At 47.8% G+C, this 25,174-nt stretch overlaps 2 protein-coding genes across 6 annotated transcripts in view; one reads left to right on the top strand and one right to left on the bottom strand.

The window, feature by feature from the left end:
- RASL12 (RAS like family 12) overlaps nt 1-5,432 on the top strand; it is a 29,268-nt gene extending 23,836 nt beyond the window's left edge. For all 3 annotated transcript variants that reach the window (XM_034783878.1, XM_034783877.1, XM_034783876.1), the window contains one exon: nt 2,767-5,432. In XM_034783878.1, the coding sequence (XP_034639769.1) occupies nt 2,767-3,151 (385 nt within the window). In that variant the 3' untranslated portion in view covers nt 3,152-5,432. The remainder of the gene's footprint in view (nt 1-2,766) is intronic.
- On the bottom strand, nt 5,019-23,715 carry SLC51B (solute carrier family 51 subunit beta). 3 transcript variants are annotated; one of them, XM_034783873.1, is made up of 6 exons: nt 23,624-23,715; nt 12,951-13,049; nt 11,530-11,904; nt 10,704-10,847; nt 8,886-8,976; nt 5,019-6,084 (listed from the first exon to the last, which is right to left on the bottom strand). In XM_034783873.1, exons 1-6 carry the CDS (start codon nt 23,649-23,651, stop codon nt 5,862-5,864), a joined length of 960 nt encoding a protein of 319 aa, XP_034639764.1. In that variant the 5' UTR covers nt 23,652-23,715; the 3' UTR covers nt 5,019-5,861. The 3 variants fall into 3 exon arrangements, with proteins under 3 accessions (XP_034639764.1, XP_034639766.1, XP_034639765.1); XM_034783875.1 differs by lacking the exon at nt 23,624-23,715 and adding an exon at nt 20,655-20,802; XM_034783874.1 differs by lacking the exon at nt 23,624-23,715 and adding an exon at nt 20,619-20,788.
- Nucleotides 23,716-25,174: the final 1,459 nt, after the last annotated feature.

Here is a 25,174-nt window from a genome sequence, read left to right on the forward strand (position 1 = left end):
GCCCCCCCCCCCCAGAACCCCCAACCCCCCCCACTCCTTGTCCCCTTACTACCCCTCCTGGGACCCCTGCTCCTAACTGCCCTCCAGAACCCCACCCCTTACCTAAGTCTCCCTGTTCCTTGTCTCCTGACTGCCCCCTCCTGAGACCTTCCCCCTACTTGTACCCTGACTGCCCAAAACCTTATCCACACCCCCACCCCCAGACAGCCCCCCCAGAACTCCTGACCCATCCAACCCTCTCCCTGTCTCTTGACTGCTCCCTCCAGAGCCCCCCTGCCCCTTCTCTGACCCCCTGGCCCCCTTACTGTGCCGCTCAGAACAGCGTGTCAGGCTCCGCGCAGAGCCGGACACACTGCCACACTCCCCAGCAGAGCGCATAGCCCGGTTCCCGCCCTCGCAGAGTGCTGTGCAGCGGTGCGCTGGGCAGCGGGGCGGGGAGTAGGGGGAGGAGCTCCAGACTGCTGGAGGCCCATTGCAAACGTCCCGCGATCTGCGAATGCAGGGAGGGGGAGGGGGAGGAGGAGGAGGGGAGTGATCTCAAGCAGCAGGGGAGAGGATGGGGAAGCGGAGGAAGGGCTCTCGCTGCCGGAGCCCCGTGCGAATGGCACGATCCGGCCGGCTGCCCTGTCAGCTGCGCACGCTCTGCATGGGGGGGAAATCCAGACATTTACAAATTCCCCCTGGACGCTATTTTTAATTCAGAAAAGCCGGGAGAATCCGGATGAATGGTAACCCTAGAATACATCCCAGAATGATCTTCGCTTTTTTGGTAACAGTGTTACACTGTTCACTCATATTTAGCTTGTGATCCGCTATGACCCCCAGATCTCTTTCTGCCGTACTCCTTCCTAGGCAATCATTTCCCATTTTGTATGTGTGCAACTGATTGTTCCTTCCTAAGTGGAGTACTTTGCATTTGCCCTTATTGAATTTCATCCCGTTTACTTCAGATCATTTCTCCAGTTTGTCCAGATCCTTTTGAATTTTAATCCTATCCTCCTAAGCACTTGCAATCCCTCCCAGCTTAGTATCATCCTCAAACCTTGTAAGTGTACGCTGTATGCCATTATCTAAATACTGATGAAGATATTGAAGAGAACCAGACCCAGAACTGATCCCTGCAGAACCCCACTCAATATGCCCTTCCAGCTTGACTGTGAACCATTGATAACTACTCTTGGGGAACAGTTTTCCAACCAGTTATGCACCCACCTTGTAGTAGCTCCATCTAGGTTGTATTTCCCTAGTTTGTTTATGAGGAGGTCATGTGAGACTGTATCAAAAGCCTTACTACAGTCAAGATATACCACAGCTACCACTTCCCCCATATCCAGAAGGCTTGTTACCCTGTCAAAGAAAGCTATTAGGTTGGTTTGACATGATTTGTTCTTGACAAATCCATGCTGTTACTTATCACCTTATTGTCTTCTAGGTGCTTGCAAATTGATTGCTTAATTATTTACTCCATTATCTTTCCGGGCACTGAAGTTAAGATGACTGGTCTGTAATTCTCCAGCTTGTCCTAGTTCCCTTTTTATAGATTGGCACTATATTTGCCCTTTTCCAGTCTTCTGGAATCTCTCCCATCTTCTATGACTTTTCAAAGATAATCGCTAATGGCTGAGATATCTCCTCTGTCAGCTCCTTGAGCATTCTAGGATGTATTTCATCAGGCCCTGGTGGCTTTAAGACATCTAACTTGTCTAAGTCATTTTTAACTTGTTCTTTTCCTATTTTAGCCTCTGATCCTACCTCATTTTCACTGGCATTCACTGTGTTAGACATCCAATCGCTCCTAACCTTTTTGGTGAAAACTGAAACAAAAGAGTCATTTAGCACTTCTGCCATTTCCTGTTATCGTTTTCTACCCCTCATTAAATAACAAGTCTACCCTGTCCTTGGTTTTCCTCTTATGTCTAATGTATTTGTAGAATGTTTCCTTGTTACCCTTTATGTCTCTAGTTAGTTTAATCTTGTTTTGTGTCTTGGCCTTTCTAATTTTGTCCCTACATACTTGTGTTGTTTGTTTATATTTATCCTTTGTAATTTGACCTAGTTTCCACTTTTTTGAGTTTCAGATCATTGAAGGTTTCCTGGTTAAGCAAGGGTAGTCTCTTACCATACTTCCTAGCTTTAAATTAATGGAGATATCCTATCTCCTAGAACTGGAAGGGACCTTGAAAGGTCATGGAGTCCAGCCCCCTGCCTTCACTAGCAGGACCAAGTACTGATTTTGCCCTAGATCCCCAAGTGGCCCCTTCAGGGATTGAACTAGCAACCCTGGGTTTAGCAGGCCAATGCTTAAACCCCTGAGCTATCCAGTATATGCCTAACTAAGCATAGGAATAGTCCAACTGGCTTAAAGGCATTGACTTTAATAGGACTACTCACATGTTTAATGTTACGTTTTTGCTGAATCGGGGCCTGAACCCTCCTTTTAGAAGGGTGCCAGTGTAATAAATTGTGGCTGTGCATATCCAGGCCATAGGGTAGTTAGTGTGAAGCAAACCAAGACCTAATGAAGTCCACGGGCGTTTTTTCAATGACTTAAATGGATCAGGCTCTACAGCATAAATTCCTTTATCTCCGGCTCAAGCCCTCTCTATGAGCTGCCACTCTGTATCAAAGGCTGTTGCAGTGGCTAGGGCTGGCCACTAGAGGGAGAAATGATCTCAGGCCCTGAGCCTGTGCCTTGGACCTGTGCATCAGCTGTCAGGGTTTGTGGTCTCTGCTTGGCTCACACCCCTTCCTGTTCTCCTTTGTCAGACAGGTCACCAAGGCCGAAGGGGTGTCTCTAGCTGCCAAGCATGGGTGCTTGTTTTACGAGGTCTCTGCCTGCCTGGAGTTCGAGGCTGTGCAGCACGTGTTCCATGAAGCGGCGCGGGAAGTGAGGAGGGAGATGGAGAGGAACCTGCAGGTCCGACCGCTGTTCATCACAGAGGAGAGGCCCTTCCTCCACCTTGCTGCCCCGACTGCCGTGGCCTCCAAGCATGGCCTGGCTAGCTGCACGCTCAACACTCTCTCCACGGTCAACTACAAAGAGATTCCCTCCGTGGCACAAGCCAAGCTGGTCACGGTGAAGTCGTCACGGGCTCAAAGCAAGAGGAAAGCTCCCACGTTGACCTTACTGAAGGGCTTTAAAATATTTTAAGCCTTGGCCCCTCCAAGGGATGGGAAAGGAGCAGCCACTGGATTTCCTGGCATCCCAAGGAACCTTCTCCAACTTCTGCAGTGGCATATTTGACAATCTCCATGGCAGCAGTGGCTTACAGACCATCTTCCGTGATTTATTGACACTGCACTTGGCCTTAGAACTACAGCAAAGCACTTTGGTAGGGATGCAGCGAACAGGCCGGGGATTGAGTGCAGAAGAGTCTGAAACTTTGTCATAACATCCTTCTAAATCACTGACTATTTGTCCAGTCCCTGTAGCTCAGTATTGACATGATATTTGCACATTAGTCCTAGCATTGGCACTGGGTGTTCGTAGAGCATTTTGTTATAACAGAAGCAGGACAGAGAGAGGGAGAGATGAAGCCTATGTTCTATTCGTCATGTCAGCGGGATGAGAGGCTGAATGTCCTCGCCCTGTGCGTAGGGTAAAAATAAACTTGACATTCTTCTCCCAAGAGGCCAGATCCTCTGCTTATACATGTGTGTCACCACTTCTTGAAAAATCAGCTCCCATAAATGCACACTAGCTGCTTAGACAAGGGGTGTGGCCCATGTAATAACTGAGTCCAGAGTATCTAAATGCAGTGATCATGTAGAGGGCACAAACGTAATGCCCAGTTTGGTACCCGGTAGTGGGAATATTTGGTGGAGCTGGTTGGAATATACGACTTCATCAGAGCCAGGATAGTTTGTGAAGACGTATTGGTTTTCACCAAACTTTTGTCAGGAAGTTTTTAGACAGAGAGAGAGAGAAAGTGGCTGAGTGGCTCAGGCATTCAGCTGGCCTGCGGGAGAGCAGGTGAGTTGTCAGTGCACTGTCCTGGGATGAGGGAGGCCGGGGTGAAAGTTCCTGCTTCTGGCTGATTCACAGCAGAGTTTTCTTCCCAGATCACTTTGACTCTGGCAGACCAGGGACATGAACCCAGGTCTCTCTCATCCCAGGGGCCTCTTTCTCTTTGCAACCTCGAAAGTTACCATGACGTGGAATTGATGTACTCCGGACAAGCTGTAGTATTTGGCTCATGTTGTCAGTGCTGAAGATCTGCAGGGTGAAGGCATAATGTCTGATGAATCCGGATCGAAGGTGGTCAGAGATACATGTCGAAGATAAGGTTGTTTGGGGTATCTTGACTCTGAATTTCCATACCTTCCAACTTTAGGGTTTTTGTAGTGTTTTTTAAAGGGTTTCTGTAACTGAAAATTTCCTAGATTTCCAGTGTTTGTTAAAATGTCAGTGTTCTTCTAAGGTTCTGTCCCCTAAAATGACTAATATGTATTTACAGCCCTAACTGGATTGGTCTGCAAATCCAGAGTTTGTATCCTGTGCGACTCCCATTGAAATCAATGGAAAAACTCCCCTTCACTTCCATGGGAGCAGGAACAGGTCCATTGGTTAGAGATCTACAAATCCCATTTCAGGTAACTTGCTACAGCGCGTGTGCAGATGAAAGTCCTTATTGCTAGTATTATGTTCAGCGAAAGCTAGCAAAATGTTGACACAAAGTGCTTCAAGGCCAATATGTTTCATTTAATGACCACAGAGCCCCCCCTAGTGGAATGTTAGCACACTGCAGCTGGTATGGACACAGCAACTAGAATCCAGAAACGTACAAAGGGTGGAGTCTAGTCTATAAATGTATATTACCCATCCAGTGACACATTGATTTAAATAATTCAAACAAAGCTGATGGCATGCATATCAAATCAAATCAGCAGTGTTTGCATTTTGCTGTTTAAGCAATAAGCAAGGTGAGGTTTTTAAATGAAATGAAAAAACATTGCAAATATAATTGCAGCAGAATAAACACTTCCAGGTATATAAAAACAATGCCTACGCACTGAAATAACTTGTACCAAAAATATATTTTGTAATTTTTTTTTACAATGCAATGTTCCTTTTCAAAGACTTTGCCAATGGAATACTCCTTTATTGGGTGGATTCAAACAAAATCGTTTGTGTACAAGATTGATATATTTTCCATTTTTCTTAAATTATTTGTGGGTGTCTCCATTCCATGCTCTCGGTGGAGAATGCTCAATAACACTCAACCAAGGGCAAAATTCACAATGAACAGGCCATTTTCCTTAAGAAAGGTTATGTACTTTATTTTCCTTTTTGTACCTGGTTTGGGGACAGTAACTGCTCTGCTTCTGTATGGAGTTGCACTTCTCTGCAGAGTAAAGTCATGTATCTATAATTACTCAATTTCAATCAATTACTTTGGAAAATATTTTAATAAAGGCAACTTTTGACGAAGCATCAGCACATCTGCTTAGCTTCAGCGTTTTCCCGATGAACCTTCGCAGAGTTTTTTAAAAGCAGGCATTCCCTGGCTGACCGCAGGAAAATCCTCCCCCCTTCCTTGTCTGGTTTGGCTCATATAATTGTTTTGCAGTGGAAGCGAGTGACAGCTGAGAGAGGGTGGGCAAAGCTGGCATGTAGGAGTAACCTTGGAACCAAATGACAGCAGCAGGTAAGGATCAGGCCATATTGGCATCAAAGCAGGTGGGACCAGACCAGACTATCTGAGCCAAGAGCGGCTCATGCCGAGGAATCTCCCCTGTATTTCTTTTTATTCCCCTTGATAAACCGTGCTTAACTTCCCAAGCTCCAGTCAGCATGAATTTAGATACACGACACTTGGTGAACTATTTGTCTGGGGTCTAGACTTGGATTGCGCTCGCTCTTACATGTCCTCCTCTGACTTGTCTGCATACAGGGCTGTAACATTGCCATCCTTCCACTGAACCAAAACCTCCCCTGGGCTTTGTCCTTTCGGCAGCAAATCTTGTGTTAAAGGATTCAAGTTATTATCTTCCTTCAAATCCACAAAGGGTGGCTTGCCTTCTGGCTCAGCTGGTTTGGCAGTTTTGGCAGTTTGTTCATACATGAGGATAATCTTCCTATTTCTAATGGGGAGGGAGGGATACAAAAAGAAGCAAGAAGTGAAACCGCAGGGTCAGTGCAGGCTTTCGGGCGGCAGGTGTGAAACTGGTGTATGCGCGGCTGGGCCCGGGGCGGACATTAACTGCTGATGTTTAGAAACCCCAGAGCGTGTAAGTGGAGTGAAGTGATTTAGTGCCCACAGCCGCCGTTTATCTTACTACAACGACTCCAACGAGAAAACATCGTACATCAAATTGTCTACATCGGGGGTGGGCAACCCCTGGCTCGCGCGCCACATGCAGCTCTTTTACAGTTAAAGTGCAGCTCGCAAAGCCCCCCCGCCCGTCCCTTCTCCATCGACCAGACTGGGGGGCGAGGGGGAGCTCGGGGCTTCTGCCAGAGACAACTGGTGCCTGCTGAGAGTGGGGGGGGCACAATGTAAAGCTTTGCCTCCCCCAATAGCTTGAGTCATGTGCCCCCCGAGTGTGCCCCCCTTACCCTCAGCGGCCCCTCCCTACAGCTCCCAGGTGTCAGCTCCGCGGGGAAAGACAGCAGCAAAAGCAGTGGCTCTCCCTGCAGCCCCCAGCTGTTTGCCACTGCCTCTCCCCACAGCCGCAGCTCCCAGCTTGCTGGCTCCAGCAGCTGCTGTGCAGGGAGGGGGCCTGGCGGCACCATGTGACCGAGTGGGGCCAGCAAACCCTAGCAAAAATCAGGGGGAGGCACACGACCCCACTTGTCGTGTCCCCCCCCCCCGACACGTCACCTCTGCTTTCTGCCCAATGGGGAAGGGGGTTCTCAGGGCTTCATGCCCATGGGGCGTGCCTGCCGGGCTTCAGCAGGAGCGGGGCTGAAGTCCCGGGATTCCCTTCCCTGCAGGGCTGAAGCCCTGAGCCCCAGTAGGCGCCTTTTGTGGTGCTGAAGCCCAGCAGGCGCGCCAGGGCTCCTGAACTTCCGAAGACTGTCGTAGGCAGCTCGGAGGATCAGTACGGTTGGCCACCCCTGGTCTAAATCAAATGCCTAACGCTTTGCTGCGGCTGCTTTTTTCTCTTAGATGAAGAGGAACTCTTCTTCTTATAGCCTGAGTGAGGTGCAAAGATTGTTGCTTTAGGAGAAGACTCATTCTCAGCTCTGTGGTACCCGGCCAATGTGTTTTAGTCCAGCAGAGTGGTGTAATACTTGTTATTCCAGCAGAACCTGGATTATGAGGGTTGACACATTCTCTGATGCTTGTATCTGACAATGATTCAATCATACTGTTGCTCTAGAAACCAAACGGTGTGAAAGTTTATTTTGAATAGGCGAGGCAAAGGGGCAGCTTTAGCTATCTTCGGTACCTATTCAGCCCCCGTTTTCAGAGTATCTTTTTTAAATGGATCTTTCTGCCTAGTAGCTCTGTGAGTTAGAGACATGCTATTATCTCCAGTTTATGTGTGGGGAAACTGAGGCACGGAAAGGCTAAGTGACTTACCCAAGGTCATACAAGAAGTTGGTGGTAGAGCAGAACAAGAAACTGAACTGACCGCTAGGCCTTCCTTCCTGGTCTAAAGGAATGAGCACAGATCTGGGATTTCTTCCACTGTGGGAATGGGGCATTAAGATGCTAAACCTCTCTAGGAATCACTTACTTCATCCATAAAACAGGGATAACAATTGCCTGCCTTCGCATGGTACATCAAGAAACAGGTCAAAAGCATGATGGAAATGCAAAGTGTTAATTCTTATTAAACTAATATTTCAGATGTGCAAGTGATTTTTTTTGGCACACAATCATAATAATTTCTCTGCTGGCCACTCGGCAGCTTTCAGTCACTACAAATGCGCAGTGCATTCAAATTAGCAACCTAGTGCAGGGGTCGGCAACGTTCAGCACGTGGCTCGCCAGGGTAAGCACCCTGGCGGGCCGGGCCAGTTTTATTTACCTGCTGACGCAGCAGGTTCGGCCGATCGTGGCCCCCACTGGCCGCGGTTTGCCGTCCCGGGCCAATGGGGGCGGCAGGAAGCCGCGGCCAGCACATCGCTCGCCCACGCCGCTTCTCGCAGCCCCCATTGGCCCAGGACGGCGAACCGCAGCCAGCGGGGGCCACGATCGGCCGAACCTGCCGCGTCAGCAGGTAAATAAAACTGGCCCGGCCTGCCAGGGTGCTTACCCTGGCGAGTCGCGTGCCGAACGTTGCTGACCCCGGACCTAGTGGGTAAGTAAGAACTGGAATAGGTTTGAAAATGGCCCCGTCTTTGTGTGGACCCCCACTGGAATGATTTCTTGGATCACCTCTACTTAAAACCAATCATAATAAAGATCCCATTTAAAATAGCATGTTCCTCAACCAAAATCCCATAGGCCGTGTCCTGGCTGGTGCTGGGTGGGTGTCGGGGGGAGCATGTGTAACCCACACACCTTCTGGGTGTGGTGTTCTGTCCCAGCTAGTGGCACCGAGACCACTTAATGAGAGAATTAAATCAGTCTGCTGTACAGCCAGCTTGCTTTTAGCTCATGCGGGAGAGGCTCATGATTTAAGGTCCAGAGGCCCCAGGTTCAATCCCACCCGCCGACAACTGGGTTCTGTCGGCATTACGCATGCAGAGAGCCCATGCACCTGAGGAGGGGGAAGCCAGTATCCCTACTCTGGCTGCCTCGAAGGACAAGCACTGAAGAGATTACAGCCTTGTCCCTTTCAGGAGCACATCCATGGGGCACTCTGTACAGGGTTTAGCAACTGTCCCTCCTCCAGGCGCTGCCCCAGTGTTTCCGTGGCCTTGTTCTCCCCTGTGCCCCAGCAGTAGGGTTTACAGCCTCCCTGTACCCCTAAAGTTCTGTGTGTCTTACCTGTTTGCCATGATATTTATTCCCAGAAGAAGGAGGCCCAGAAACAGAACCACAAAGGACAGGACTAGAATGGAGTAATTCCACGTGGATGCTGCGGGGGAGAAGCATTGACAAGGGAAGTCAGCGTGTGCATAGCCATTCTGACAAGCATGTTACAGCCAAGTTCTGTCGGGGGTGCTCCGGGTTGTGCGGGGTGGATGAGTTTGGTGCAAACCAGCTGCAGGATTAGGGGAGTGCAAAGGGGGCTGTGCTGAGCTCCCTTCAAAGAGTGATAGAATTTGAGGCCAGAAAGGCCCACCAGATCACCCAGTCTGACCTCCTGTAGATCCCAGGCCACCAGCCCCACTCTGCATCTACACACTGACCCAACCACCGAAATGAGACCAAAGGATTACAGCCCACAGGAGGCTAGACTGTTGGGTGTCTTTGGGAAAGAACAGGAGAGTGCACCACTGCCCCAGGTCCCTGCAATGGCAGGGAAATGGTTAATGAGCTATACCCAGGTAATCCAGGCAAGCAACCCGCATCCACAGGCTGCAGAGGAAGGCGGGGGAAAAAAACCCCAAGGTCGCTGCCAATCTGACCTGAGGGAACATTCCTTCCCAACTCCACCTATGACGGTCAGTTAGACCCAGAGCCTGAGCAAGAATCAGTCAGCCAAGGACCTGAGAAACCGACGGCTCGCTGCCACCTCTGCCCCCATTGATTTCACAAGTGTTGTGAAAGGCAGGACAGTTCGCAGGGTAGTCCCTGTGACCTTGCAGGACCTCTAAAGTGCCCTTACGTGGCCGGCTCCTGAGGACACATCACCTAGGCTGTGTACCCCAACTCAGGAGCACCCCCAAGGCAGCTGCTTGTCAGGAGTGTAAAGGACCTGGCAGAATTAAACCTCGAAAGGGGTGAGTGGGCTTTTACCCAAACAGAAGGAGGGAGTCTAGGGCTGAAGCAGCGAGTGGAAGTTATTTGTCCTGGGGTGTTATCAGCAAGTAATCACAAGCGGTCCAGACCTGAAGTCCTTATTCAGGCAAAACTCCATTGACTTTGGGACTTGGTCCATTAAAAGCTCATATTTAAAGATCAAACTCCATGGCATGCTTGAGCTCTTCTACACACTCTTTTTTGGATTTAATACCAATGTTTTTTGTACCAGTCTCTGGAGCCAGCTCCAGCCCAGGATAGCCTGGCTTTTTCCCTTGGGCGCTGGGACGCTGATCCTGCACCCCAAAAGTCAAGGGGAGCTTTGCTCAGTGGGCGTGGGATTGACCTTTTGTCCTCAGGTCAACCCACATCGAGCCGTGCCTCCTGTTCTGCTGAAGCAGCCCATGATCACAGACCTTTGCTTCAATGGCTGGAAGACCCATTGGGCAGAAAGGTCGACCAGCACACTGGAGCCGTTTCCAAGTGGGATGTAGAAATCTGTGAAGGAGATCTCGGTAATAAGATGTCCCCCATCCCACTTGTATTTGCCTCTTGATTCTAGGCCCTGTTAAAGCCAAGGAAGGACCTAGGTTTGTAACATAGGCAGCTACCTCTGGAGAGAGCTAGTCGGGAATTTTCTTATGAAACATGTTTTGGGAAAAGGCCGATTTATCAACACTGAAATTGTTGGTGGGAAAGAGCCAGTTTTAAAAATCACCCAAGTAAAAAAAAAATTTTGGAAACTGAAAAACTCTCACGGGACAGGAAAACCATTTCTGGCCATCCTCTACGGTTGGAGTAACTCTCCTTGCTATCTGCCACTAGCCAACAAGGTTCACAACCAGACGTTTGTTTCCCCTGCAGCCCCGACCATCTACCATGTTTATTTATGGTACTTACAATCTCCGCTCCGGAAAAACCACAACATCTCCTGTAGTTGTTCTTGAGACATAGGCATTCCAGGAGTGGGATTGCCTTCCACCTCGTCATGCTTTTGTGTGCTGGTAAGAGCCAAAGCGAAATATCTACTGCCCTCTGCCTTTGCTGTGAAAAAACAGAAAGATAGACGGGATGTCAGTTTCTGTTGCAAATGCACAAGATGGAAGAACCTTGCTACTGATTAACAGGGCTGAATTTCTCTTGTTTCTCATGTACATTCGTGCAGGTGCAACTCAAGTATGCAAAATGGGGGTTTTGGGCACAGCCAGTTGCATGTGCAAAAGCGAGCCTGCAAACAGAGCCTAGAGCTAAAAATGTGGCTCAGGGTGTCCCAGGAACAGGAATCTGAGAGAAATATTTGCGATTGCTCCATATGAATCTTTGTTATTAGTCAGGTTTTCTTATTTATGGTTTAGTCAGGTTATGTTATTAGTCAGGTTTTCTTACTTAAATCAGGAAGTCAGTGGCACTCTTCCTTTGAGTTCAATGAGACTAGATCTAGTTCTTTTATACTGAGGTTTTACCTAAAGGGACTCAGAAATCTGAAGTTGACTTTCCACCTTATGGGACCTATAGCATCAATACCTATCTGTATGCTTGTTAAAGCCCTTTATTATTTGTGGGAGACAGCTGTCTAGTGAACAGCGTTGATATTTTTCAGCTGATTACGGATCCCCTTTGTGTGTGTTACACAGGATGGCAAGAACACCGCAACCTCATTGCATATTGTTAGCAAGTGTTGCACGTGTTTAGTGAGTGTCTTTTCTTTTTGGTGTCTGATGCTTACCTGGCTTCTGATTACAGACGCTCTGCCCCCGACTGACTCGCCATCGGGAACTTGGGCTTTTTGTATTTGCCAGAGCAGCTTTATTATTATGTGCAGTCAGGTACATAGGGGTGCTGCCCACAGAGTGCAGCGTGAAATTAACACACTCCCAGTTTGCATGTGCTGTACTTCCACAGGGACTTGACTGCACGCTGTTGGCTTCATCTGTAGACAGACATTTCCTGGTGCCTTGATTGATCAAGGAATTGTCTTGCCAAGACCAGTGTTGGAACTCTGACGTGGGATTACAGTCCACTAAAAGTAAATTCTCATCTGTCGTGCTGGCTTGTAAACACAGCTTGACTTTAGCGTTTTGAATGAGAAAACCCCGTGTGCCTGCAAAGAAACCAGAGTTTGAGCACAGTCACCCTGTACGGATGGGACAGTTACCTACAAAGCATGGTACAGACAGCAATCAAGTCAAGCAATCTTTAACGTCTATGGGGAGCAGACAGGACTCATGCAAAAGCCACACAAGCAGTGAATTGCATGGAGCTCGCTTTCCCTGTCTTGGAAGGACAGAGTCAACTCTCCTGGGATTTGAACCTGTTGTTCCAAGGAGCCTAAGTGGTTCAGAGCAGAAGGAAATCCACTGCAGTCCTTTATAAGCTGTGGGGGAAGAGAATATCCATGTCCCCATTAACATCCCCAGCTTACAACCCAACTGCTCAGCTACATCTGTGATCTGGCTCTCTCGGGATTGCAGGGAATATCAAGTTCAGCTACTAGATCTTTTATTGTGTCACTAGCTCATTTTGGGTATTTCAGTCCTAGCACATCTCTGCTACGGGCAGTTCGAGAAAGTCCCCCACTGTAGCGAATGACGTTGGGTCACACTGTGCCCACGGTGACCCTCAGATAACGACCCTGACGTCAATAGGATTGCAACAGCCTAAGTGAGGGCAGAATTCAGAAGTAACTGTTGCTGAGGTTACTCCAGATTTACGCCAATACGGATTAGAGGAGAACTGGCCCATGGTTCAGCACGTAGACAGCCAAATGATCAAGGAGCTAGAGCCCCACTTGTGTAAACACGTGACTGCAATAGCACACTTATATTTACACACGCAGGTACCGTGTGTGCACGCACACACTCAAGCAGGTAACTGTGTTTGACAATAGCCAGATAGGCATTGAAATATTCACTCCAGGTGCAAACCCCATTTTCAAGCCAAATGTGGCCACTGGGCAGGTAGATGTAGGCAAGCGAGGGTGCATCTAAGTAGGGCGCCTAACACTACTCCCCAGACTGATTCATGTTGTAACCCTGATCGCCAATGCCACCTGCTCAGCCTGACGTGGGTAAGAGTTCCAGACAAGGAGCTGTCGTGGTGTACGGGGGATGCTCCTCACACTGTCCTTTCCCCAAGCAAAGACTCTACCTTGCACCAGTAGAAAGAGGATTATCCAGAGTGACTTCATAGTTGTAGGTTCCATTCTGAAAATGGAGAGGGCTTCTTTGAAGTATGGTACTTGGAAACCTGGGAAAGTAAAACAGCCAAGAGGTTATGGATACTCTCTGGATACCCTGAGAACCTGGGTTGTGGTAGTTTGATAGTATGTGCTTGGGGGGCGGCACCTGGAGGGGGGCAGCGCTCCGGCCACCGGGGAGAGCGGGACCTGGCCGGGCTCGCCACCCTCCCCCGAGCGCTACCGGCTTCACGGTTTGCTGGGCAGCCCCCAGACCCTGCGCCCCCGGCCGGTGCTTGCCCAGCGCAGCTGGAGCCCGGGAGGGGAAGCGTCCAGCCGGGGGCGCAGGGTCTGGAGGCTGCCCGGCAAACTGTGAAGCCGGTAGCGCTTGGGCTTCGGGCAGCCCCCTTGCCTCCGGACCCTGCGCCCCAGCCGGGCACTTCCCCTCCCGGGCTCCGGCGACGCAGGGTCCGGAGGCACGGGGGCTGCCTGAAGCCGGTAGCGCTCGGGCAGCCCGGCTCTTAAACATAGCCGAAGAGTCAGGGGAGGAGCAGAGCCGCCATTTTCCCGGACATGTTCGGCATTTTGGCAATTCCCCTCCAGACGGGGGTTTGAGTGCCGAAAAGCCGGACATGTCCGGGAAAAAGAGGACGTATGGTAACCCTCTCTGTGGCCCATTTGGTTCTTAGCCTCTTTGTTGAGCCTGCCCATGAGGGGGCTAATTACCACAAACGGACATGACTGTGTGTGAGGGGGATACTTGCCTGCTAAGATCTGGACTGAGCCCATGAGACTCAATTTATTCAGGCCATAGATGGTAAAAACTTTCACTCCCAAACTTCTCTGGATTTGAACTGTGACTTACCTCTAGGTAAATGACTCTTCGTCCCATCACTAGTCCCTGAGCTACTCTGTCTTTCCAGTAATTATTATAACCACAGAGATTTTTGCATCCATTCCATACTCTTGCTTTAATTTCAATAGCTCGTGTTGTTTCTTTGGACCCCAGAGCTGCCCCTGGTAAATTGCTCAACAACACATTACGCTGCTCAATGCAGGCTAAGAAGGACCCTGCTGACTATTACATGAAAAATCTGTCCTACTGGTTATTCACCTAACGATTGCTTTTTTCTGGCCGTAGGTCATGGATTACAATTTCTTAACAATTCAAAGTTCATATTTTATGGCCAGCTAAGCATGCAGGCTCATTTCCTCATGACAGAAAGTCATGCTATAGGCAGTACATGTGCAAATGTGATTCTGCAATGTTATGTTTTACAATAGCACTGCCGTTTAGAGAATGAAACCCCTAAAATCCCTGTCTGGAGGATGTATTACCTCACTCTCCATTAAGTTTGTAAGCCTACAGATAGATCATTCACCATAGAAAGAGCAAGCAAACTATGGTGTGCCACAGGAAGCAACTTAATTGAATGTTACCTCCAAAGGAGAAGTCCAACACTGAACATTTTAAATCGTGAAGGGATGTTTTCTGTGTAATAGCATGTTCAAATAATAATATTTGACATTTATATGGTATCTTTTATCCCAAAATGCTTCATAAACTATGGGCAAAATCCTAAAGTCCTTGCTCAGATCAAATTCCCATTGGCAGCAATGAGTTCAGGAGATTGGTGTCAGAGGATTTGGCCCCATAAAATATCAATGAAAGGCAGCCACCTCTGGGGTGGAGAGCAGCAACTGAGCAGCGTTTTGCACATGAGTAGGAGAAGGGAAAATTTTGGTAAAGGACATTAGGGCAAACCCCCTACTATTATGGAAACGGTGAGGGGATCTTTTACATCCACATGTTCCTGACAGGAGCTCCATATTTAAAGCCTCCTTCATCTCTCTCACACACAAAATAAACTGCACTGAATTCCATTTATCTGCCTCCAGCATATGAAAGCCTGAACTGAGCACGTGGTTCCAGAGAGCTTTGCATTTCAAACCTGAACCACGGACTTTCACGCTGCCCTTTCACAGTTATTATGATATTGACCGTGTGCTTGATTGCTTGCTTGTTTGTTTGAAAAGTGTGAATTGGGAGTGCTTTGTTCCAGGTGGGCCTTGAGTGGGCCTGACTGGTATATAAGGGCAGTCAGCAGCGAACCAGCTGAGCGGCGAACAGCAGAGGCTAACAGCGGGAGTTTGCCTGGGGAGAGCGCACTGCGGCTTTCATCTGCAGGTTTCTCTGAGTAGTTCCTGCAACAGTTGAGGAAGTTCTTAAGAGGACGGTGATATGGAAGGTGAGCGATCAGCTGTTGTAACCTGCACAGGTTGTGCCATGTTTGTCTTTCTTCACCCTGATATCTGCTGGGAGACCAATACAGCAGTGCACAGACAATCCAGGAAATTTTTGGAGAGTGTTGGGGACAATTTTCTGGTGCAAGTGCTGGAGGAACCAACTAGGGGCAGAGCTTTTCTTGACCTGCTACTCACAAACAGGGAAGAACTAGTAGGGGAAGCAAAAGTGGATGGGAACCTGGGAGGCAGTGACCATGAGATGGTTGAGTTCAGGATCCTGACACAAGGAAGAAAGGAGAGCAGCAGAATACGGACCCTGGACTTCAGAAAAGCAGACTTTGACTCCCTCAGGGAACAGATGGGCAGGATCCCCTGGGAGAATAACATGAAGGGCAAAGGGGTCCAGGAGAGCTGGCTGTATTTTAAAGAATCCTTATTGAGGTTGCAGGAACAAACCATCCCGATGTGTAGAAAGAATAGTAAATATGGCAGACGACCAGCTTGGCTAAACAGTGAAATTCTTGCTGATCTTAAACACAAAAAAGAAGCTTACAAGAAGTGGAAGATTGGACAAATGACCAGGGAGGAGTATAAAAATATTGCTCAGGCATGCAGGAGTGAAATCAGGAAGGCCAAATCACACTTGGAGTTGCAGTTAGCAAGAGATGTTAAGAGTAACAAGAAGGGTTTCTTCAGGTATGTTAGCAACAAGAAGAAAATCAAGGAAAGTGTGGGCCCCTTACTGAATGAGGGAGGCAACCTAGTGACCAAGGATGTGGAAAAAGCTAACGTACTCAATGATTTTTTTGCCTCTGTCTTCACGCACAAGGTCAGCTCCCAGATTGCTGCACTGGGCAGTACAGCATGGGGAGAAGGTGACCAGCCCTCTGTGGAGAAAGAAGTGGTTCGGGACTATTTAGAAAAACTGGACGTGCACAAGTCCATGGGGCCGGATGCACTGCATCCGAGGGTGCTAAAGGAGTTGGCGGGTGAGATTGCAGAGCCATTAGCCATTATTTTTTAAAACTCATGGCGATCGGGGGAGGTCCCAGATGACTGGAAAAAGGCTAATGTAGTGCCCATCTTTTAAAAAGGGAAGAAGGAGGATCCGGGGAACTACAGGACAGTCAGCCTCACCTCAGTCCCTGGAAAAATCATGGAGCAGGTCCTCAAGGAATCAATTATGAAACATTTAGAGGAGAGGAAAGTGATCAGGAACAGTCAGCATGGATTCATGAAGGGGAAGTCATGCCTGACTAACCTAATTGCCTTCTATGATGAGATAAGTGGCTCTGTGGATGAGGGGAAAGCAGTGGATGTGTTATTCCTTGACTTTAGCAAAGCTTTTGATACCGTCTCCCACAGTATTCTTGCCGCCAAGTTAAAGAAGTATGGGCTGGATGAATGGACTGTAAGGTGGATAGAAAGCTGGCTAGATCGTCGGGCTCAACGGGTAGTGATCAATGGCTCCATGTCTAGTTGGCAGCCGGTTTCAAGCGGAGTGCCCCAAGGGTCGGTCCTGGGGCCAGTTTTGTTTAATATCTTTATTAATGATCTGGAGGATGGTGTGGACTGCACTCTCAGCAAGTTTGCAGATGACACTAAACTAGGAGGCATGGTAGATACACTAGAGGGTAGGGATTGGATACAGAGGGACCTAGACAAATTAGAGGATTGGGCCGAAAAAAACCTGATGAGGTTCAACAAGGACAAGTGCAGAGTCCTGCACTTAGGACGGAAGAATCCCATGCACTGCTACAGACTAGGGACCGAATGGCTAGGTAGCAGTTCTGCAGAAAAGGACCTATGGGTCACAGTGGACGAGAAGCTGGATATGAGACAACAGTGTGCTCTTGTTGCCAAGAAGGCTAACGGCATTTTGGGCTGTATAAGTAGGGGCATTGCCAGCAGATCGAGGAACATGATCGTTCCCCTTTATTTGACATTGGTGAGGCCTCATCTGGAATACTGTGTCCAGTTTTGGGCCCCACACTACAAGAAGGATGTGGAAAAATTGGAAAGAGTCCAGCGGAGGGCAACAAAAATGATTAGGGGGTCTGGAGCACATGACTTATGAGGAGAGGCTGAGGGAACTGGGATTGTTTAGTCTCCAGAAGAGATTGTTTAGTCTCCAGAAGAGAAGAATGAGGGGGGATTTGATAGCAGCCTTCAACTACTTGAAGGGGGGGTTCCAAAGAGGATGGAGCTCGGCTGTTCTCAGTGGTGGCAGATGACAGAACAAGGAGCAATGGTCTCAAGTTGCAGTGGGGGAGGTCCAGGTTGGATATCAGGAAAAACTATTTCACTAGGAGGGTGGTGAAACACTGGAATGCGTTACCTAGGGAGGTGGTGGAATCTCCTTCCTTGGAGGTTTTTAAGGCCCGGCTTGACAAAGCCCTGGCTGGGATGATTTAGCTGGGAATTGGTGCTGCTTTGAGTAGGGGGTTGGACTAGATGACCTCTTGAGGTCCCTTCCAACCCTGATATTCTATGATTCTATGATTCTATGATATGCCGCATTTCACATTTAAAATCGTTGGCTCTTTTGTTTCGATACCGAAAAGCAGGGGGCTGGTCACTAGGATGGACTGGACCACAAGAATTCCATTTTGCAAACAAAGGCAAGGTTCTGGCATTTGGTTTCATTCTGTAGCAGGATGACACTGAGATGTTCTGAATTTTTTCACAACTAACAAGCGCACAGTCTGCTGGTTAGGGCATGCACATGGGATGTGGGAGACCCTGCTCTGCCTGGTCCTGGCTCTGCCTGGTCCTAACTGCCAGGCTCTTGATTACTGGGGTGGCACACTCAGTCTGACCAGAAATTCTGTCCTGAACCTAAGGAAACTTTCACTGAAACGAATGCATTTCCAATGAGAGCTTCAATTTGACTAATCAGCATCGGCTGATGAAGAAACGTTTTAGTCAAAAAATTCCCGACCGGCACTGTTGGTGACATCCCTGCTAGAGCCCTGGTGACCTCTTCATCATTTGGGGGGGAGGGATAGCTCAGTGGTTTGAGCATTGGCCTGCTAAACCCAGGGTTGTGAGTTCAGTCCTTGAGGGGGCCACTTAGCAATTTGGGGCAAAATCAGTACTTGGTCTTGCTAGTGAAGGCAGGGGGCTAGACTCAATGACCTTTCAAGGTCCCTTCCAGTTCTAGGAGATCGGTATATATTTATTTATTTTTATTTCTCCAGACCCAGCGTCCCAGGCCTCACACCACAGCCAGAGTTGCTGTCACTAAGGCTACGTCTACACGATGAGTTAGGGATGCAATGCCCTCACTCGCTACACATCCTCGTGCTACCTCTCATTGAGCCGGTGTGCGTCTAAACAGCAGTGTAGCCATGGTACCATGGGTAGTGGCAGTGAAGGTACCGCTTAGCCAGGCCGAGTACACACCCACAGGGTTCAGGCAGGTTTGTTCTCAGCACAGCTAAGCCTCCATGGCTACACTGCTTTGTACACTTGCATTAGCCCAATGAGCTCCAGTGCAAATATATGTATACAAACAGGGGAATTATACCCCTCACTCATAGTGTAGATATAGCCTTAGATCGCTGGGCAAGGCTCTCTGGAGCTGCACCTTAACCAATTCAGAGTTAAGTTTGCAGTCCTATCTGGGACTCACCTCATGATGTCCGTGATTGAGGACAGCACCCACTGTGCAGTGGTGACTTTAATACTTTGGTACAATTTGGGGAGCTCAGGAAAGAGAAAGCCGGTTTCCAGATTTTCCTAGCTTTTGTTAATTTCAGGCCTGTGCACAGTAGGGTCGGTATTTCATCCTGTTTGGGGAACATTTTCCCCCCAGTTTTATTTTGGGTGACATTACACCTGCAAAATTTCATATTGTTTTCAGAACCTGGATTTTCATACTGAAATATGCCAAAGTCACACCTTGAACTTTGCAGAGAAAACACAGAGGCTTGTCGGCATGGCCTTTCACAGTTCAGGGCTCCCCTCCACACCAGGTGCTGTGGAATTGTGCAGGTTTTGTCCTGCAGTTGCACCCTGTTTATTACATTGCAATGAAATGTGGAAACTCAAATGGTGAGACTGTCACATTAATAGTGAATATTTTATACAATCCCAATGCCCAGTCCTGCAAAACCTTACTCATGATAGCAATCCTTATGCATGCAGGCAACCAGGGGGGCTGGAACAATTTGCACAGTGGGAGTGCTGAGAGCCATTGAACCAAATTACAAACCCTGAATGTGATGGAAACTGCTTCAAGCCAGGGGCAGCAGCAGCACTGCCAGCACCTCTAGTTCCAGCACCTATGCAGGCAATCCGATCAACTACACCAGTAAGGTTGTGAGACCAGGCTCTAGATATTGGGATCTGAGGATCTGGCCCGCAAGAGTATATTTCCACCCCCTGTTGGGCACACCATATTGCATAATCAAAATCTGTCCTGGAATGTCCCAAATATACCCTTTCTTTTTATTTTGCACATTGGCTTTTATTGGGCTTTAACGTTTTAGGCCGTTTACCAGGAGACATGCTGCGCTCAGTCTGGGCGCAGAATTCCCAATGATGCTCATAAAAGTGCAGTGCCAATTTTTTGACTCTATTGGGGGACAAATCAGATCAGCTGGCCAGCAGGCCTTGAAGTCTGCAGTCAAGATCCTCCAACCCCATCTGTGATTTATCTTGTTGACACCGGCAACAAAGGCTCAGTCCAACCTTCAGAAAGGCCATCTATATGGACTATCTGATAAGAAATTATTTATGTCCTTTCTGTCTCCTTGCCTTATCATCCTACAATATATTGCAATACAATTACAATCATCACATTTTGGGATTAATCACCTTAGAAAATTGTATTCTCTTGTCTCTGTTCCGCTGGTCTCAGTTCATGGTGATGGTTGTGTATTAACTGCATTAAATCTTGCATGTCATCCCAGATATTGTATCTGAAGACTCCCATCCTAACTCTAGTACTAAATTTGCATACACAGTGCAATACCTTGTAAACTGAAGCCAATATTTTTGTGTCCAAGAAAGTTAAACTATGGAATCAGTTCAACCAAAGTTTTTAGCACTTGGGAGCAAAATTGTTTAACTTATTAAAGGAAAAAATATTAAAACAGGGAGGCACTTTTTAAACTTTTGAATAATTAGAAATCTAGGAGCAAATCTACACAACATTTTTCAATCACAGTATTATTCTGGTTTTCTATATATAGGAGCTTAAACATTTGAATATGGGTATATCCTTCTTCCCATCAAAGTCCCTTTTTTATCAATAAAAGGATACACACACTTTTCTTAAGAATATCATGTAGGGTTTACACAAAAATCTCCAAAAAATCCCATTATTGTAACTTAAAAAGTAAAAAAAGAAAGAAAATCTCCTTAAAAATACCTACAAATTAACTCACCAGAAAGCCAGTAGTTCTCGGAGGAAGGGAAATTACCTTTCTTATGTAAATTTTGCCATCTGCAGCTTTGACACTATGCTGAGCGCTACTGAGTGCCTCATTTCAGCAGCTGATCTTCTTTGCTCTGACCTCTGTGAGTCACAAGCAGTGATTCATTCTGCTGCTCGTAATCACGTGGAAAGTAGAAACCGACAGGTATCTTTTTCAAAGTCCCAGAAAATAACACCACCCTCTGCTGTTGGTTTCATTTACAACACAGGGTGAATGAACTTTTCCCCATGATGAACTTTAAGAATGTTCCATGTATTTACTTAAGTTGTTGGCATAATCAGTATGAAAAAAGAGAGCTGAATAAAACTAGATACTAAAACAGAGTACTCTGGTTTACACAACATGGTTTTCGTGCCTTTGTTATGTGAAACCTAAATTAAATGCTCATTTTTTTCCACATAGAAAATTAATATGGCTAGATATTATCCATACCATCACACAAAGGTGTTCACAGCTAATCTGGACGACACTGGTATTTCAAGAATCAGTTGTCCACAGGTCAACAAATGGTTCTTGCATCTCCCCCAATTTTTTTTTAACCTGCCCATTACGCATGTTTTTCCACCTATTGATCCTTTTACAGTTCAGTTTTTCTACTGTGGCAGCAAAGAGGTCTGAAAGACAATAGGCACAAGTCTAGAAAGTAACTGAATTAAAAGAAATAACCCTAATCTGAGGTAAAATGACTCTATTATTGATGACTTTAAGGTAGGACTCCAGCCGGGAGTGGGCATTCCGGCACCGCTTGGGGCGGGAGGAGACGCAGCAGGAGGTGGTGCTCCCCATCTTCCTTCGCCGCCTAGCCGGCCAGCCAGGCGCAGGAGGATGCAGGGGGAGCCCGTCACCAGCGGTGGCGAGAAGCTATGGGCAGCAGCGAAGAAAACAACAAGCAGGAGAGGAAGAGGTGGTGGCTGCTGCTGCTCCCCTAACCATACTGATTCCCCCCACTGGCTCCTCCAAGAAGCCTTTCCCTAATTCCGGCCAGCAGAGCAGAGGGCACAGCCGCTAACTCATCCTGCCCTAGCATCATGAGATTTTTCCAGGACCCCCCAAATTGGCCAGGGCCCCTAGGCGCAGGCCCTATGGGCCCGTGTGTTAATCCACCACTGTCATAAAAGACACATGTTACAGGTGTTGCCCAGTGTTTGTAGATAATAACAACACTGCTATAGCATCTTCCCGCTGAGGCGCTCAAAGCCCTTTACAAACATAATCAACACAGTCCAAAACACCCTGGGGGGGCAGGGAAATAGTATTATCCCCATCGTACAGGTGGAGAAAGGTGAGATATCTAAATGATTATTATTAACAATAATACAAGAGGTACATAAGCAAGAGGCCTTGTTTTAGCGGTGCTGTGCATCCCACAATGCCAAATCTGAATTCGATCCTTTTGATCTGATCCTTCTACATCTCATTAACATGCCAAGTTACGCTGTCAGAGTGTAGGTTAAATAGAGTAGTACACAGAAGACATATTCGCCAGAGGACAAGGTGGTAGGATAACTATTTGTTCCATGTGCTATATAGGTGCAGAAGGCCATTCGGCGATTTACTGGTGAGGGCTGTAGCCAGAGCGGGTCCCTTGCAGGTACGCGCTAACTGATTAACCAGTAAAACTTTGCAATGTAATAATAATGCCAAAGTATTCGTTTTAATGTCAGCCATAGTTGAAAATAGGGATTAATGCCACAGGAGCCATTAGCTTTTTTACACGTGTCTGATCTTAGCATCTGAGTGCACAACTGAACGGTGCACAAGAAGGAAAAACCAGATCCCATATCAGTGGTGAGGCTCCTAACAGCCAGGTATCATTAATAGCCTATGGTCAGGGAGTGGTTGTCACAGGCTCCACATTCTCTCCCTGTCTTCAGCATTTTCCAATTTGAATTGACGCCGCTTTGCTGTTGAAGCAGCGTCTTGCAATCATTTATCTTTGAGTTCCCCGTCTAGATGCAATTCAGAGCATTCTCTGCCCGCCCCTGTAAAACCTTATCTAGCCAATGCTCAGACTCTCCAGACAGATAGGATTTACCTTCAGTCTGGCAGGGAACAGGATTATAGTTTTTCATTCACAATCCATTTCTTAGGGGTATAAAGGCTCGCTTAGACTGAGGAAAGAGGCTTAAGGCTAAAAGGCAGGGGATTTGATGTAACTTATACAGTCTCTCTCCCAGGGTTTCTATAGTGTTTTTTTCCTTCTTCTTTCAAGTTGCATGATTTATAAGGGCTCTGGCGCGCCGGACGCAGCATTATCACTCATTCCCAGGGAATCTGTAGGGCTTTTCTTTCCCCTTTAAATGAGCACACGTGTTGTGTACATCAGAGTGAGCAAATAGTTCCTTCCACCGTCACAGGGCCAAATGGGGTCGCGTACCCCTCACTTGTTGGCTTCAACAGACGATCAAGGGGCGGAGGAAAATCTTGACCCACACAGACCAGTCACCAAGTGAAAGCACGCAACAGCCAGCACCAAGATCTATCCGACCTAAAGCTGATCATCATCTATGTTTTCAGACTGCTATTGCCCCCGACTGGGGTCTTAAAGCCCACCCATGCAGGGTTTGGCACTATAGCTTACATTTCCAAACCTGAATGCCTATGGAAGTGCGCCGCGGAAAACCATATTTAGGGACCTAATAATTAGAGGCACTGACCATCTGCAGCTCCCACTGAAGCCAGGAGCAGGTGTAATAGCTCCCCAGTGATGGTTTGGCTTATGTCCTGTGTCAGGGCAGCTGCACTAGTCAGTCGTCAGAGGGGGAACTCAGTGGTCTAGAAACCTAAGCCGCCTCTCCCAGTCACAGGAGTAAGTTGTGTGGCTGGGGGGAAGGGTATGTGGCCGAGGCTCCCTGAAGGCCTGATCCACTGTCTGAAAGAAAGGAAAAGATTCCTGCAGGCTACAATGAACCCTTATTCCCCAGGATTTTGACGGCCACCTTTGTATACCTTACCTGACCTCTTCGGCTCCACCCATGACATAGGACATGACTTTGTGCTCCGTTTCCTCCCCAGATTTGGCTTTGGTATTTCTAGGAAGAAACTAGACTCTGTCCTTGGCATTTCAGTTTTGCTTATCTGTTTGTAGTACAGTTTTCTGATCCCTTCGGTGTCTTTGACCCCACATGCCTGGTTACAGAATAACTCAGCACTTTTTTTTTTTGGTGCCATGTACAAAATCAGAGTTCAAATCCATTATGAAAGCAAGGTCCCTGAGCCTTTTATTTGAATAACAATAAAAATGGTTCCTTTAACTGTGCAATAAACATTTATATCCAGACAAGACTTTAATTACAGTGCATAAAACAGCTAGTTGAACTATGCGGTCACATTACTGTCATGAATCAATTCTTGGGAGTAAAATAGATCTGAGTGACTTTCAAACCATTTCATGAAAGCACCAGAAACAAAACACTAATTATTTTGTAAATGAGACTGGCAAGAATTCAGCATGAAGTTTCAGTATTTCCAGAGTCCTTAAGTATAACTACTGGCTGGGTTCTGAGGCCTAAATTTGCTATATTAAGTTACAAATCAGTATGACTGTCACTAGAACAGAGCCGTAACTAGCCCCCCGCCCCCACCGAAACACACACACCCAGCGTTGCCCACCCCGTGGAAACAAACCCATCTTCCACTATCCTGGCCTTCCCAAACTGCTGACTAGATAAAGCCATCAGCTCACAAGGCTGCCTAGACTCATCCAGACTTTCCTTACCAGGCACATTGCCACTCCCAACAGATACACTGCGGCTCTTCTCACCACACTGAGGCCTTGCTACACTTGCAGATGTACAGCATTGTGAGTTAAACCTGACTTCATGCAGCTGAGTAGGGAAAGCGCTGCAGTCTGTCCACACTGACAGCTGCCCAGCGCACTGTCGTGGCCACATTTGCGGCAACTGTAGCGCTATTGGGAGTGGTGCATTATGGGCAGCTATCCCACAGAGCACCTTTTCCCATTCTGACGCCGTGGGTTGTGGGAAGGGGGCGTGGGTGTGGGGGATTCTGGGTCCTGTCCCAATGCCCCGTGATGCATCACTTCGCATCCCAGAAATCCCTTTGTTTCCGTCCACCTTTGACGCCATCTTTCAACGGTTTCTGTGCAGCGCGATCTGTCTGCGGGAAATGGAGTCCGAACTGCTGAGGCGTATGACGACGAGTCTCGCCAGCACGTCCTGTTTGGCTGTCGAACTATTCCTTAAGATCCAAAGTGACAGTGAGAGTGAGGGTGAGGAGTCCGACGATGCTATCGAGCCGCGTAACGCGTACGACACGAAGTTGCTTGTGGCATTCATGGACATGCTCAGCACTGTGGAACACTGCTTTTGGGCTCGGGAAACAAGCACCGAGTGGTGGGATCACATCATCATGGAAGTCTGGGATGACGAGCAGTGGCTGCAGAACTTTCGGATGAGAAAAGCCACTTTCATGGGACTGTGTGAGGAGCTTGCCCCCACCCTGCGGCGCAAGGACACGACATTGAGAGCTGCTCTGCCAGTGGA

This window comes from Trachemys scripta, chromosome 10 (assembly GCF_013100865.1).
Source record: "Trachemys scripta elegans isolate TJP31775 chromosome 10, CAS_Tse_1.0, whole genome shotgun sequence".
NCBI lineage: Eukaryota > Metazoa > Chordata > Testudines > Emydidae > Trachemys > Trachemys scripta.